Source organism: Lithobates pipiens, unplaced genomic scaffold (assembly GCF_037356315.1).
Source record: "Lithobates pipiens isolate NorthernLeopardFrog02 unplaced genomic scaffold, aLitPip1_a1.2 Scaffold_3, whole genome shotgun sequence".
NCBI classification, from domain to species: Eukaryota; Metazoa; Chordata; class Amphibia; order Anura; family Ranidae; genus Lithobates; species Lithobates pipiens.
The window spans coordinates 149,659,148-149,673,283 of NW_027507790.1; the positions used below are offsets into that span (position 1 = coordinate 149,659,148).

At 41.6% G+C, this 14,136-nt stretch overlaps 1 protein-coding gene across 1 annotated transcript in view; it reads right to left on the minus strand.

Annotated features, from left to right (window-relative positions):
- SLF1 (SMC5/6 complex localization factor 1) overlaps positions 1 to 14,136 on the minus strand; it is a 187,256-nt gene that overhangs the window by 130,031 nt on the left and 43,089 nt on the right. Inside the window, exon 5 of the mRNA XM_077462392.1 lies at positions 6,979 to 7,135. Coding sequence (XP_077318518.1) covers positions 6,979 to 7,135 — 157 coding nt within the window. The remainder of the gene's footprint in view (positions 1 to 6,978; positions 7,136 to 14,136) is intronic.

Below are 14,136 nucleotides of genomic sequence, written 5' to 3' on the forward strand. Positions count from 1 at the left end.
TTGTCTGATGTGTTCCTTGGCATTCATGATGCTGTTTGCTCACTAAAGTTCTCTAATAACCCTGAGGGCTTCACGGAACAACTGTATTTAAACTGAGATTCAATTACACACAGGTGGACTCTATTTACCAATTAGGCTTCTGAAGGCAATTGGTTCCACTAGATTTGAATTAGGGGTATCAGAGTAAAGGGGGCTGAATACAAATGCACGCAACACTTTCAGATATTTTTTTTTTTTTTATAAATTTGAAAACCATTCATCATTTTCCTTCCACTTCACAATTATGGGCCACTTTGTTTTGGTCTATCACATAAAATCCATCTATGTTTTTCAAGGCACTGTATAAGAGGATAGGTTTGGTTCATTTTTCATTTTAGAGATATACAACCTCTTTAACCACTTGCCGACGAGCTGCCGTCATTATACTGCGGCAAGTTGGCACGGTCCCGTGAGCCATCGTAGCTGTACTTTGGCTCCCTTAAGCAGGATAGCAGGCGCGCGCTGCACTGTGGGGGTGCCAATGCTCGGGACCACACGAGCGATCGCGGGAATGAGAGGCAGAACAAGGACGTGTGTGTGTAAACACACTAATCCCTGTTCTGTTCTGAGATGCAGAATGTGAGTTCCTAATAGCTAGGAACCACAATCTGGTATCTCCTATAGTCAGTCCCCTCCCCCTACAGTTAAAACACACAGTCAGGGAACACAGTTAACCCCTTGATCGCCCCTAGTGTTAACACTTTCCCTGCCAGTGACATTTATACAGTAATCAGTGCATTTTTCTAGCAATGATAACTGTATAATTGTCAATCCTCCCAAAAATGTGTCAAACGTGTCCGATGTGTCTGCCATAATGTTGCAGTCACAATAAAAAAAAAATTGCAGATCGTTGCCATTACTACAAAAAAAAATAAAAAATGAATAATAAAAATGCCATAAATCTATCCCCTATTTTGTAGACGGTATAACTTTTGCGCAAACCAATCAATATAGGCTTATTGCGATTTTTATTACTAAAAATATGTAGAAGAATACATATCGCCTAAACTGAGAAAAAAAATTCGCTTTTAAAAAAAAAAAAAAAAATTAGGGATATTTATTATAGCAAAAAGTACAAAATGTTTTTTTTTTTTCAAAATTGTCGTTTTTTTTGTTTATAGCGAAAAAAATAAAAAAAACACAGAGATGATCAAATACCACCAAAAGAAAGCTCTATTTGTGGGGGAAAAAAAAGGACGTCAATTTTGTTTGGGTACAGCGTCTCACGACCACATAATTGTCAGTTAAAGCGGCGCAGTGCCGTATTGCAAAAAGTGTTCTGTTCATTAAGCAGCCAAATCTTCCGGGGCTGAAGTGGTTAAGAAAAGGGTTCCTTCCTTTCCTATCAAAGCCCATAACACCAGAGCTGTTGGTGTCTCCTGGGCTTTTGAGCATTAGGTATTTGGTTCCCAGATGTGCAAGGCTGCCATCAGATCCTTTGTTTATACATTCTCCAAGTTCTACTAGGTGGACATTCATGCCTTAGCTGATACAGGCATTGGTTCAGGATCCTTAAACTCCTGTTTCCCTTGTGGGCCTGTTGGCAGTTCTAGTTTCTATGTTGTAGCCCCCAACCCCCCCCCCCCCCCCCCCACCCCAGTTTTATTGTGTGTAAGGTTGGCCATACATGGATCGAAATTTCTCCAGTCCAGCAAGGAATAATGAAGACCCCAAATCTCTCAGTAAGAAACTCCTAATTAGTGCTTTGGGGGGGGGGGGGGGGGGTCTTCTTGTGAGATTTGGGATACTCCATGTTCCCTGATTTGATCTGGAAAGATTGTGGCAATACTGTTAAATGGGACTGAAAAATAAATGGCATGAGCCATTTTAAAGAAAATACTGCTCAACGGGGATTTTTAGAAAACTCTGTTTCCCAAAATATATTTTTGGAAATACTCTTTAGCTTTGGACTGTGATTTATTTTTACAATGACTTTTACAGGAGGGATAAAGTTACCACAGACCTGTCTGTTCACTTCAGTGACTGCACCAGAGAAAGAACATAGAGAGTCTTACTGTATGGCAGTTTAACAATTTTAAGACAAACGGTGTAATTTTAAATATGTTTTGACATAACCTAAAAGGAAGGAAGTGAGGGAGCAGTTGTCATTCGGTGGGGAAGGTTAAAGCACTGTCTGAAGTTCTAAGTCTCTCTACTTTACTTTGTTTTTCTTTTGTATGATTTTCGGTTGAAGACATTTACAATCACTTGCAGTCCTAACAGGCAAGGAAATCTTTCCAATAGGGACAAAAGTCTGAAAGAGACTGGAGTTGCGATTTAAAAATTGTTCTTCCTTCTGATGCAGTGGAAAAGGCAATATAAGGATGGTAAAAGAAAAAGGAAATATTTTGCCAGGTTTATACTGTATCATTTACAGACTCCCACTCAAAAAACACACATATGCACAACATTATTATTATACAGAATGTATATAGCACCAACAGTGCTTTAAAATATAAAATGAGGACAGTAAAATTACAATACAGTTCAATAAAAAATGAATGGGACGGTCCTGTTCATGGAGCTTACAATCCAAAGGGAGGGGGAGGTGGTACAAAAGATGATAGCTGCAGAGGATGATTCGATGGAGGTAACCCAAATACAGTTGTTAGGTAAAGGTGGGGTAGGCTTCCCTGAATAAATGAGTTCTCAAGGATCATGGTCCAACAATGGAGTCTTGAGGTCCCCCAACTGAAAGAAGAAGAGGAGTGGAAGAGTTGGTGTTGTATGTGACGCTGAAAGTGCGCTGGGATAGGTTAGAGGAGAACCAAGAAAGAACACGGCTGCAGAGGCCAAGGGAGTAGATTTTATTGAGGAGGAGTGGGTTGTTGACTGTGTCAAAAGCAGTGGAAACGTCTTAGCCCTCATACACATGGTCGGACATTCCGACGGAAAATGTCCGATCGGACCATGTTGTCGGATAATCCGACCGTGTGGGGTCCATCAGACTTTTTCCGTCGGAATTTCCGACCACATGATCCGATGTGCGTCAATTCCGATCGTGTGTAGCTTACTCTGATGGACAAAGTGCCACGCATGCTCAGAATAAATTCTAAGATGGAAGCGCTCGGTCAGGTAAAACTAGCGTTCGTAATCGATATAGCTCATTCGTCACGCTGCAATGTTAAAAATTGTTTAAAGCGTTCTCTTTTTCTTTATAATGCTACAAGAATGAAGTTGTTTTGCTGCTCATATTTACACAGAATTCTCCAAAACGTATTTCTTTATTCTTTTTCATTACATTAGCAAACATTAAATACATAGAATGTGATGTTAAAGGAGAAAACTTACCTTAATATAGTCCTTCTGCAAGACCTGTATGATGGCAGAACAGGTCTCTGGAATAAGGATTCCCAGAGCCTGGGGGGAGATGCCTGTCGAGAACTTGAGGTCCTGAAAACTTCTCCCTGACGCCAAGTACTGCAACGTGGCGATGCGCCTCTGCTCTAGGAGTAATGGCTTGCCGCATGCAGGTATCCTGCCTGCTGATATAAGGGGACAGCAAAGCCAGCAGACGGTGAAAACTGGGGTCCGTCATCCGGAGATAATTCCTGAAATCATCAGGATTATTCTTCAGAATCTCACGAAGCAAAGGAATGTGCGAGAATTGGTCACGCTGGCGCAACCAATTCTTGCTCCATGAACTCCTCCTCGCCCTGTTCATGGACTGGGCTTGTTTCAAAGCTAAAAGCCCAACACCAAGCCCCTGCACAGCACAAACTCTACGACAAGTATGCACACGAAACATGGCTTCAAAATGGTTCGGCTGGTCAGAACGGACAACAGAAAGCACCGATAAACAGGCCTGAAAGAACGAACTGAAAACCAGAAACGAGCGGACAATAAGCACTGAAAATCAAAGTGTACTATACCAAGATATAGTCCGCAATGACCAACAAATGCGAACTAACTACACGCACTGATAAGCAGATACGCACCCACAAGCAAAAACTGAAGAGCAGTAACGATCTGAAGCACAAATCTGAAAAGCGCAAATCGTCTCTAACCAAACTTCTACTAACATGCGATAAACACGAGATCAGCAGAAGGAGCCCAAAGGGTGCTGCACGTGGTGCTGAACTTCCCTTTTCTAGTCCCGTCGTATGCGGTTTATGTCACCGCTTTTTTGTTGACCGGAAATTCCGAAAACGTTGTCCGACCGTGTGTAGGCAACACCAGTTCCGGACTAAATCCGTTGGAAATTATCCGACGGATTTGGTGATCGGAATGTCCGACCGTGTACAGGGGCTTAGATTAGGAGTATGGAGTAATAGCCATTAGTTTTAGGTGATTAATGAGTTTTAGTAGGGCAGTTTCAGTGGAATGTTTTTGGGCGGAAGCCAGATTGTAGGGGACCGAGAAGGTTGTTGTCATTGAGGAAGCAGCGTATATGGTTGTGGACAAGGCGTTCAAGAAGCTTGGAGGCAAACGAGAGAAGGGATGTGGGTATTCAACCAGTTATTTTTAGTAAGTTATTTAACCAGTGCATGTTTGAGCGGGGAAGGAAAGATGCCGGTGGAGGAGGAGAGGTTAAAAATGTTGGTTAGAGAGTTTAGGAAAGGGGACCGTAGTAATCCAGGGGGTACAGGGTCCAGGGGAGAGGTAGTGATGTGGGTTGCAGAAAGGAGTTTGGCAACTTCCTCAGTGGTAACAGGGTCAAAGGAGGAAAGTATTGAGTGTGGTGTTGGACCTGGTATGTTGGTTAAAGGAGAAAGTTAGACACAGGAGATCTCATTACGAATTTTGCCGATTTTATTCCTGAAATGACTGGCAATCTCCTGGGCAGTATGTCAGTGGGTGGAGCCAGTGGTAATGAAGTAAGAAAGTAAGGGTAGAAAAAAAACTTGACAAGGACTGGATGAGGGGGTTTTGATGATGTAAGAGCTATTATGTCTCCTCAACTAGTTTAACCCTTTGCCGACAGACCCATGTACATTTACTGCGGGCGGTGGCTTCTGTGCGCAGAACCACGTACAGGTACACGATTCTGCACTTCTGGGTCTGGGGCGCGCACCACCGTGAAACCCGATCCCGCTGTGATTAGACGAAGCGTGAGACACCGATCGTACCCAAGAGAGGCAGACAAGGCAGAACAATGTTCTGTTAGTAGGGAAGATGAAGATCCTGTGTTTCTGCTAAGCAGGAACACTGATCTCTGTCTTTCCACAGTTAAAGCACCCCCACACAGTTAGCAAGCACTCCCTAGGGACAAATTTAACTCTTTGATTGTCCCTGATGTTAACCCCTTCTCTGACTGTCATTAGTACAGTGACAGTGCATATTTTTAAGCACCAATCACTAAATTTGTGTCACTGGTCCCCAAAAAAGTATCAAAAGTGTTACTTAGTGTCCGATTCGTCCCCCGCAATGTTGCAGTCCCGCTATAAAAGTCGCTGATCACCGCCATTACTAGTAAAAAAATATATTTAAAATAAGAGTTCCATAAAAATATCCCGTAGTTTGTAGATGCTATAACTTTTGCGCAAACCAATCAATATTATTATTGGATTATTTTTTTATTTATTTTTTTGATTTTATTTTTTTACAAAAAACATGTAGAATACATATTGGCCTAAACTGATAAAGAAATCTGAACAAACCCCAGTGAAGTCCTTCAGTACTGCACACTATACAGAGGCCCTCAAGGAGTCACTTTTTTTTTTCTCCAACAGTCCAATAATACAGCCTCTGATGTCTGTCAAGTCTCCGGTACTGGTAGTGGGGATAACGCCAGGTTGGAGCAAAAGTTGATGGATATACAGAGAAGAACATACACGTGGGAACCAGGGTCCCTGGTTATAGCTTCGTCTTTCATTGTTTTCATTACTTCTAAGGTTTACCTTAAAGTGGATGTAAACCCGAAAAAAAAAAAGTTTTAATTAAGGCTTGCACCTTGTACAGCATAGGATTTCATGTCATCTGTGCCCAGTCTTGCCACAAAGAGCTAATCAAGCTCTGAGCAGTCCTCTTATCTTTTTTCAGTGGGACAAAAATGGTCAGACAGAGAAATAGGTGTCCGTTTCTCCCCCTTGCTGTGAATGAGAGTCAATTTACATATCTCATGTACAAGCCTTAGGGACATTCAGTGTACTTCAGATCCCCTCCTCCTTTCTTCTCCAGCTCTCCCAGGATTGTCTGCTCCACAACTCAGCATGGTTGGGCATGCTGAAGTCGTGTGGTGAGTTTGACTAGATGTTAGTGATCATGGGCATAATCCACAAGACCAGCAGAAGTTCAGTGTAAGAAATATCAATGCCTGGCCAAGGGGAGTGTAGAGGTGGGTGGGGAGTCTACTGACATCACGACTCCACCCACCGAGCCTTGGACAACAGACCCACCAACAGAATCTGCAGTTTTTCGGGTCTCATAACAAACAGAGGGGAGACATTTGACATGTAAAGATACATGGAAGATGCATGTATATCCTTATAGATAACCATTATGGCAGTAGTTTAGAAAGGATGAGAGTGGGTTTACATCCACTTTAATTACAGCTGTCTTTTGCTTGTAAACATGCCCAAGAAGTGCAGGCCGGTGGTGTCTTGTGCTTGTAGCACAGAACGCTGTTTACCTTCTTGTTTTTAGCAACTTAATTGTAATATCAAAGCATGACATATTCATTTCTATGCACCACAGCTCAACTGCGGTGCACAAAAACAAAGAGATAGATTTAGTTTTGGGTGAGCTGCGGTGAGGAACAGAAAAAATGCTAACATTTTGCAGATTTCTGCACTGTACCACATCTCACATGAAGATTAAGTTCAAATGTGAAAAAAAAACACAGATCTGAGGTTTTCTAACGCAGAAAACCATAGGTCTCCGCACAATTGTGAACAAGCCCTAAGTTTTCTAATAGAACTACTTTTTTGTTTACTGTGCTCTTTTGTCAAAGGAAATTGTAAGATCATATTTCACATAAAGAATAAGAATGAATATTACCTCTAGAAGATATTCTCCAAGGTAAAGCACGGAGTAATACGGAGCATTGGAACTCCTTTCTCTGTCATTCAAGCTTTTATTATTGGTAAAAACATGTGTGACTCCTTCCTCCGGCTTCTGTGCATCACACACAGTCGCTTGTCCAGCCGCGAGAATTCTGTTAAGCAACAATAACATGACTCAGTCAACTATGTATTGAAATCTGACAATTTTCTATTGCACCAGTACATATATGTCACACATGCATTGTTTGTTTCCCTTTAAATAAATGTTGTCCGTTCCTCACTCCGTAGATAGGAGCTGCTATGTACAGTTAGCCCCACACTCCTTCAGTGTGTCCATTTCTATTCGGTGCCCGTGTAATTGCTGAGGCTAGACACATTATGATTTTTTTACCTCACGTCATCTATCAAGATCTGCACAAGTATTTGATTAAAGCTTTCTACTATCTGCAAGATGACATTTGGATTGAGTCACTGTCTGTGAATTCTACTGAGACTATAAGTCAGGGACATGCGGTGAGGACAGTGGCTGGTGAGGCACTAGCTAGCATCAGCGCCAGATACACGCAGGTTATATACGTCACGATCATTAGAGCAAGAGCAATAATTCTAGCACTAGACCTCCTCTGTAACTCTAAACATGTAAGCTGTAAACATAAAAACAGACATGCTGTCTGTTTTCATTCGATCTTCCCATAGAGATCAGCGGGGCTTTGACAGGATCCATCCCTGCACAGTGAGCAGAGATGGACCTGTCATCCACCTGCTCAGCGGGGGTTCAACAGATCGATCTCCCACTGAGAGGATCTGCTCCATGTGAAAAGGACCTTATACACATAAAGCCATGTTTTTTTCTTTCTAGATAAGAGGGCTGGGCTGGAAGGGAGCATGTGTCTTTTAGAAACACGCCCCATTCTATAACACTGCATTGAAAGGAGAGCCTTCACTGGAGCATTTTTTTTGAACAGCTGGGGCCAATGGGGCTTTACCATTGGTCCAAGAAGTGAGAGGCACTGTGAGCTCACCCTGTCAGCTCACCCTCTCAGTCTGCTGCAAACAGCGTATGCCAGCTTGTATTTAAATTGGCTGCTCTATATGTCTTCGGAAACCATAGGTCCCAGGAGCCCCAAGCTTTGACCACTGGTGGGGCAGAACTTTGACTACTAACCCCCAAAATTTGACCCCAGGTCGCCAAGCTACGACCCACAAAGATGGCTTTTTTTTTTTTTTTTATTATTTATTTTTATGTTCATGGCAGTTGAGGCTCTGCCTCAACCAACTGCACATCCCTTCTATAAAGGTACAGTTAACTTGCCACTACTGGATCAAATATACTTTCAGTGTTTAGATTAGAGGCAGAACAATCATTCAGTAAAAAAATCATCTCTAGCTCCAGCCAAAAAATCATTTATAGTTCAGGAACATACTGTGAAATGTGATATGACCCTGGCTGGATATACAGAAGCTTAGAATAGTGCACCCACTGTTATACAATATTCTACATGCCTGCAAGCTAATGATAGCACATCTTACAGCCTACTATATCAATATTACAATGACTGCCTAACAGGACTGTTATACAAGTCAGTTTGTGCATTATACATGTACAGTATATGTCACAAAAGTGAGTACACCTCTCACATTTTTGTAAATATTTTATTATATCTTTTCATGTGACAACACTGAAGAAATTATACTTTGCTACAATTTAAAGTTGTGAGTGTACAGCTTGTATAACAGTGTACATTTGCTGTCCCACCCAAAATAACGCAACACAAAGCCATTAATGTCTAAACCGCTGGCAACAAAAGCAAGTTCATTCCTAAGAGAAAATGTCAAAATTGGGCCCAAAGTGTCAATATTTTGTGTGTCCACAATTATTTTCCAGCACTACCTTGACCCTCTTGGGCATGGAGTTCACCAGAGCTTCACAGGTTGCTTCTGGAGTCCTCTTCCGCTCCTCCATGATAACATCATGGAGCTGGATGATGTTAGAGACCTTGTGCCCCTCCCCCTTGCATTTGAGGATGCCCCACAGATGCTCAATAGTGTTTAGGTCTGGCCTTGGCCAGTTCATCACCTTTACCCTAAGCTTCTTTACCAAGGCAGTGCTTGTCTTGGAGGTGTGTTTGGGGTCATTATGTTGGTATCATATTGGAATACTGCCCTGCGGCCCAGTCTCTGAAGGGAGGGGATCATGCTTTGCTTCAGTATGTCACAGTACATGTTGGCATTCATGGTTCCCTCAATGAACTGTAGCTCCCCAATGCTGGCAGCGCTCATGCAGCCCCTGGCCATGACACTCCAACCACCATACTTGACTGTAGGCAAGACACATTTGTCTTTGTACTCCTCCCCTGGTTGCCCCCACACACGCTTCTGAACCAAATAAATCATCGTTGTCTCGTCAGATCACAGGACATGGTTCCAGTAATCCATGTCCTTAGTCTGCTTGTCTTCAGCAAACTGTTTGCGGACTTTCTTGTGCATCATCTTTAGAAGAGGCTTCCTTCTAACCAATTTGATGCAGTATGCGGCGTATGGTCTGAGCACTGACAGGCTGACCCTCGACCCCTTCAACCTCTGCAGCAATGCTGGCAGCACTCATACATCTATTTCCCAAAGACACCCTCTGGATAGGAAGCTGAGCACATGCACTGAATTTCTTTGGTCGACAATGGTGAGGCCTGTTCTCAGTGAAACTTGTCCTGTTAAACTGCTGTATGGTCTTGGCCACCATGCTGCAGCTCAGTTTAAGGGTCTTGGCAATCTTCTTATAGCCTAGCCCTATGCCATCTTCATGTTGAGCAACAATTCTTTTTTTTTCAGATCCTCAGAGAGTTCTTTGCCATGAGGTGCCATGTTGAACTTCCAGTGACCAGTATGAGAGAGTGAGAGTAACAACAAATTTAACACACCTGCTCCCCATTCACACCTGAGACCTTGTAACACAAATGTGCCACATGACACTGGGGAGGAAAAATGGCCAATTGTGCCCAATTTGGACATTTTCACTTAGGTGTGTACTTACTTTTGTTGCCAGCAGTTTAGACATTAATGGCTGTGTGTTGTGTTATTTTGAGGGGAAAGCAAATGTATAATGTTATACAAGCTGTACACTCACTACTTTATATTGTAACAAAGTGTAATTTCTTCAGTGTTGTCACATAATAAGATAGAATAAAATATTTACAAAAACGTGAGGGGTGTACTCACTTTTGTGAGATACTGTACACAGTAGAAGCTGCCTACATTACCACATGCAACTCTGATTTCTGATTTATATACTGTTTTTGCCCTCCCACAAGCTGTCACTTCTGCCTGTTGCCTCCTCCTTCCCTCCGCCAGCTGTCACCTCTGCCCCCATGCCAAACCCCCCCGCCCCCCCCCCCACTCCCAAACCCTCTACTAAGTATTGGTACTTGTTAAAAAATGGTATTGGTGCATCCCTACTTGCAATGTCTGGACTTGGATTGTCAATTCTTTTATTTTGAAATCATAGATTTCGATGGGGAGTATTGTTACACATGCATTGTTGTTTGCCTTTAAATAATTTTGTCCCTCCCTCATTCCGCAGCTAGGAGATGCTGTGTACACATTACGATTTTTATTTTAACTATCTAATGTTTATCTGTCAAGATCTGCACAAGTTTTTGATTACAGCTTTTTACAACCTGCAAGATGTCAGTTTGATTGTGGCAATGTCTGCCAATTCTACTGAGACTGTAAGTTACAGCCATCTTGCCACAACTGGATCAGTTATACTTTCAGTGCTTAGATTGGAGAGGCAGAAGAGCACAAAATTAAGCCCTGACACTCTGTCCTCAAGTGACACAGCAGTGAAGCGGTCTACAGACTTTTCATTTTAAAAGACGTTACAGTGCTTCGAAAAGGTATTCATACCACTTGAAAATTTCCACATGTTGTCATGTCTCAACCAAAAACATAAATATATTTTATAGAGACGTAATGTGATAGACCAACACAAAGTGACACATAATTGTGAAATGGAAGGAAATGGATAAATAGTTTTCACATTTTTTTACAAATAAATATGAGAAAAGTGTGGCGTGCATTTGTATTATTCCCCCGAGTCAATACTTTGTAGAACCACCTTTCACTGCAATTACAGCTGCAAGTCTTTTTGGCTATGTCTATCAGCTTTGTACATCTGGAGAGTGACACTTTTACCCATTTGTCTTTGTAAAATAGCTCAAGCTCTGTCAGATTGGATGGAGAGCATCTCTGAACAGAAATATTCAAGTCTTGCCACAGATTGTCAATTGGATTTAGGTTTAGACTTTGACTGGGCCATTCTAACACATGAATATATGCTTTGATCTAAACTATTCCATTGTAGCTCTGGCTGTATGTTTAGGGTCATTGTCCTGCTGGAAGGTGAACCTCCCTCCCAGTCTTAAGTTATTTACAGAATCATAGGTTTTCTTCCAATATTGTTCTGTATTTGGCTCCATCCTTCTTCCCACCAACTCTGACCAGCTTCCCTGTCCCTGGTGGCCAAAAAGTTCAAATTTGGTCTCATCTGACCAGAGCACCTTCTTTCACGTTTGCTGTGCTCCCCACATGGCTTCTTGCAAACTGCAGATGGGACTCCTTATGGTTTTCTTTCAAAAATGGCTTTCTTCTTGCCACTCTTTCATAAAGGCCAGATTTGTGGAATGCACAACTAATTGTCTAATATCTCTGCAGCTCCTCCAGAGTTACCTTGGGCCTCTTGGCTGCTTCTTTGATTAATGCTCTTCTTGCCCGGCCTGTTAGTTTAGGTTGACGGCCATGTCTTGGTAGCTTTGCAGTTTTGCCATACTCTTTCCATTTTCAGATGATGGACCGAACAGTGCTCTGTGAGATGTTCAAAGCCTGGAATATTTTTTTATAACCTAACCCTGCTTTAGACTTCTCTGCAACTTTATCCCTGACCTGTCTTATCTGTTTCTTGCCCTTCATCATGCCGTTTTGTTCACTAAAAAAACCTCTGAGGGCTTCATAGAACAGCTGCATTTATACTGAGGTTAAATTACACACAGGTGGACTCTATTTACAAATTATTTGGCTTTTGAAGGTAATTGGTTCCACTATATTTTAGTTGAGGGTATCAGAGTAAAAGGGGCTGAATACAAATGCACACCACAGGTTTCAGATATTTGTAAAAAATGGTTAAAATTATTTATAATTTTCCTATCACTTCACAATTATGTGGCACTTTGTGTTGGTCTATCATATAAAATCCCAATAAAATACAATTCCGTTTTTGGTTGCAACATGACAAAATATGGAAAATTTCAAGGGGTATGAATATTTTTTCAAGGCACTGTACAAGCATATTAATGACATGTCGGGAATCCATCTTTATTGTTATGCACAGCTCAGAAGCTGACCCAGTCAGGACTACCTTACTTCACCACCTGTGTCGGGTAATGTGAGATGTTCAACAGCTAATAAACTTAGCTTAATAACTAATAATTACTGGTCTAAGAGAGCTCAAAAACCACTGACTAGCAAAAAGAAACTATGAATGCCAGCTGCTAATTCTTTATTTTGTTGTGCTACCCAGCAACCACATAGCAAAGGAATTGTCTACAAATGGTTGTCAAATGATTGACAACATGAAAACTTAAAGCTTGCTGAAAACTAGGCTGAGCCATGGTGCGATGAGTTATACCGTGGGAAAACGTTGCATATCTGCATTTTTCCACACCTCGCTGCTGCTGTACAGTTCGTACTGTACAATTGTATTCTTTGTAAACTAGGGGTGAACTATGCTGTTCTTGTGCTGAAAAATGAGGGTCACCACATATGGTATGAATGAACACTAAATAAGTATGTATTACTAATTGACTCAAGAGTTCATTTTCTATTCTCTCAGAATGGATAAAGATCTGTCATGCCACATACACATAAGCGGAATGCCCGACAGAAAAAGTCAGACGGAAGCTTTTCATCATATATTCCGACTGTGTTTATGCCCCATCTGACTTTTTACGTTGAAAATTCTGACGGACCTAGAAATAGAACATGTTCTAAATATTTCCAAATACTGGGAAAACCGCTCGTCTGTATGCTATTCTGACGGACCAAAAAAAAACGCATGCACTGAAGCAAGTACGAGACGGAAGCTAATGGCTACTGAAATTCCTTTTTCTAGTCCCATTGTACACGTTGTGATCGTGTGTACGCAAGACACTTAAAAATATACGGTAAAACTGGTTGCGTGTACAGAGCATTACACTACCTTTATAAAGGATGTCCATTTGTGGATAAAAATCAATATTAAATTGGATTTGTTTGATTTTTATCAAATTTTAATAAAATGCTTTTTGAGTAAAAATGCTTTTGGAGTAAACAAAATCTTGTGTCACTGTCACATCACCAGCCATGCCATTAAAGTGAATGGGACTGTCGGTAAGTCAACAGCAGGTCAGGGGAGGAGCCACTGTGGGTCAGAGATGCTCTTTAAAAATTATGATTTAAATCAAGCCTTCCTACTAGTGATTTAAAGCGACAATTTAAATCAAAACCATCCTGCCGGCACCAAAAGCACCATGCCATGTGGAAACAGCATGTTGCTTTTGCATCATGCCACTTCCTGCATCTGAAAAAAGTGCTGTGTTTTTAGATGCATTAGGGTGCCATTAAGAATAAATGGCAGTCTCGTGCATCTGCAAACAAGCAGCATGTTTTGGCTGCAAGTGTGGAACAGGTGCACTTTACACGCTGTCCTGCACATTTCTATACAAATAACCCTTTGTCAGATTCACACCTGCAATGGTGTGAACCTGGTCTTAAAGTGTTACTAAACCTACAATAGTAAAAAAAAAAGTCTGTTGTTATACTGATTGTGGAACCTAAGGGGTTAATTCTCTGTATTGTGTAAAAAAGCTATTTTATCCTGTATGCACTCATCCTCCCCTTCCCCTTCCTGACAAGGTCAGATAAAACACAGTAAGGGTAGTTCTCTTGCACATGCTCAGTTTGGTCTCTTTTGTTGGAGAGAACATTTTCTGTCTTAAGCTGAGCCAGGTCACATGATAATGACATCATACATGTGGGTGTTTATACAGATCCTAAATGACAGCGTAGTCTCTCCCTCCTCCGCCATGCCAAGTGACAAAAAAAAAAAAACATAGTAGGTGGGATG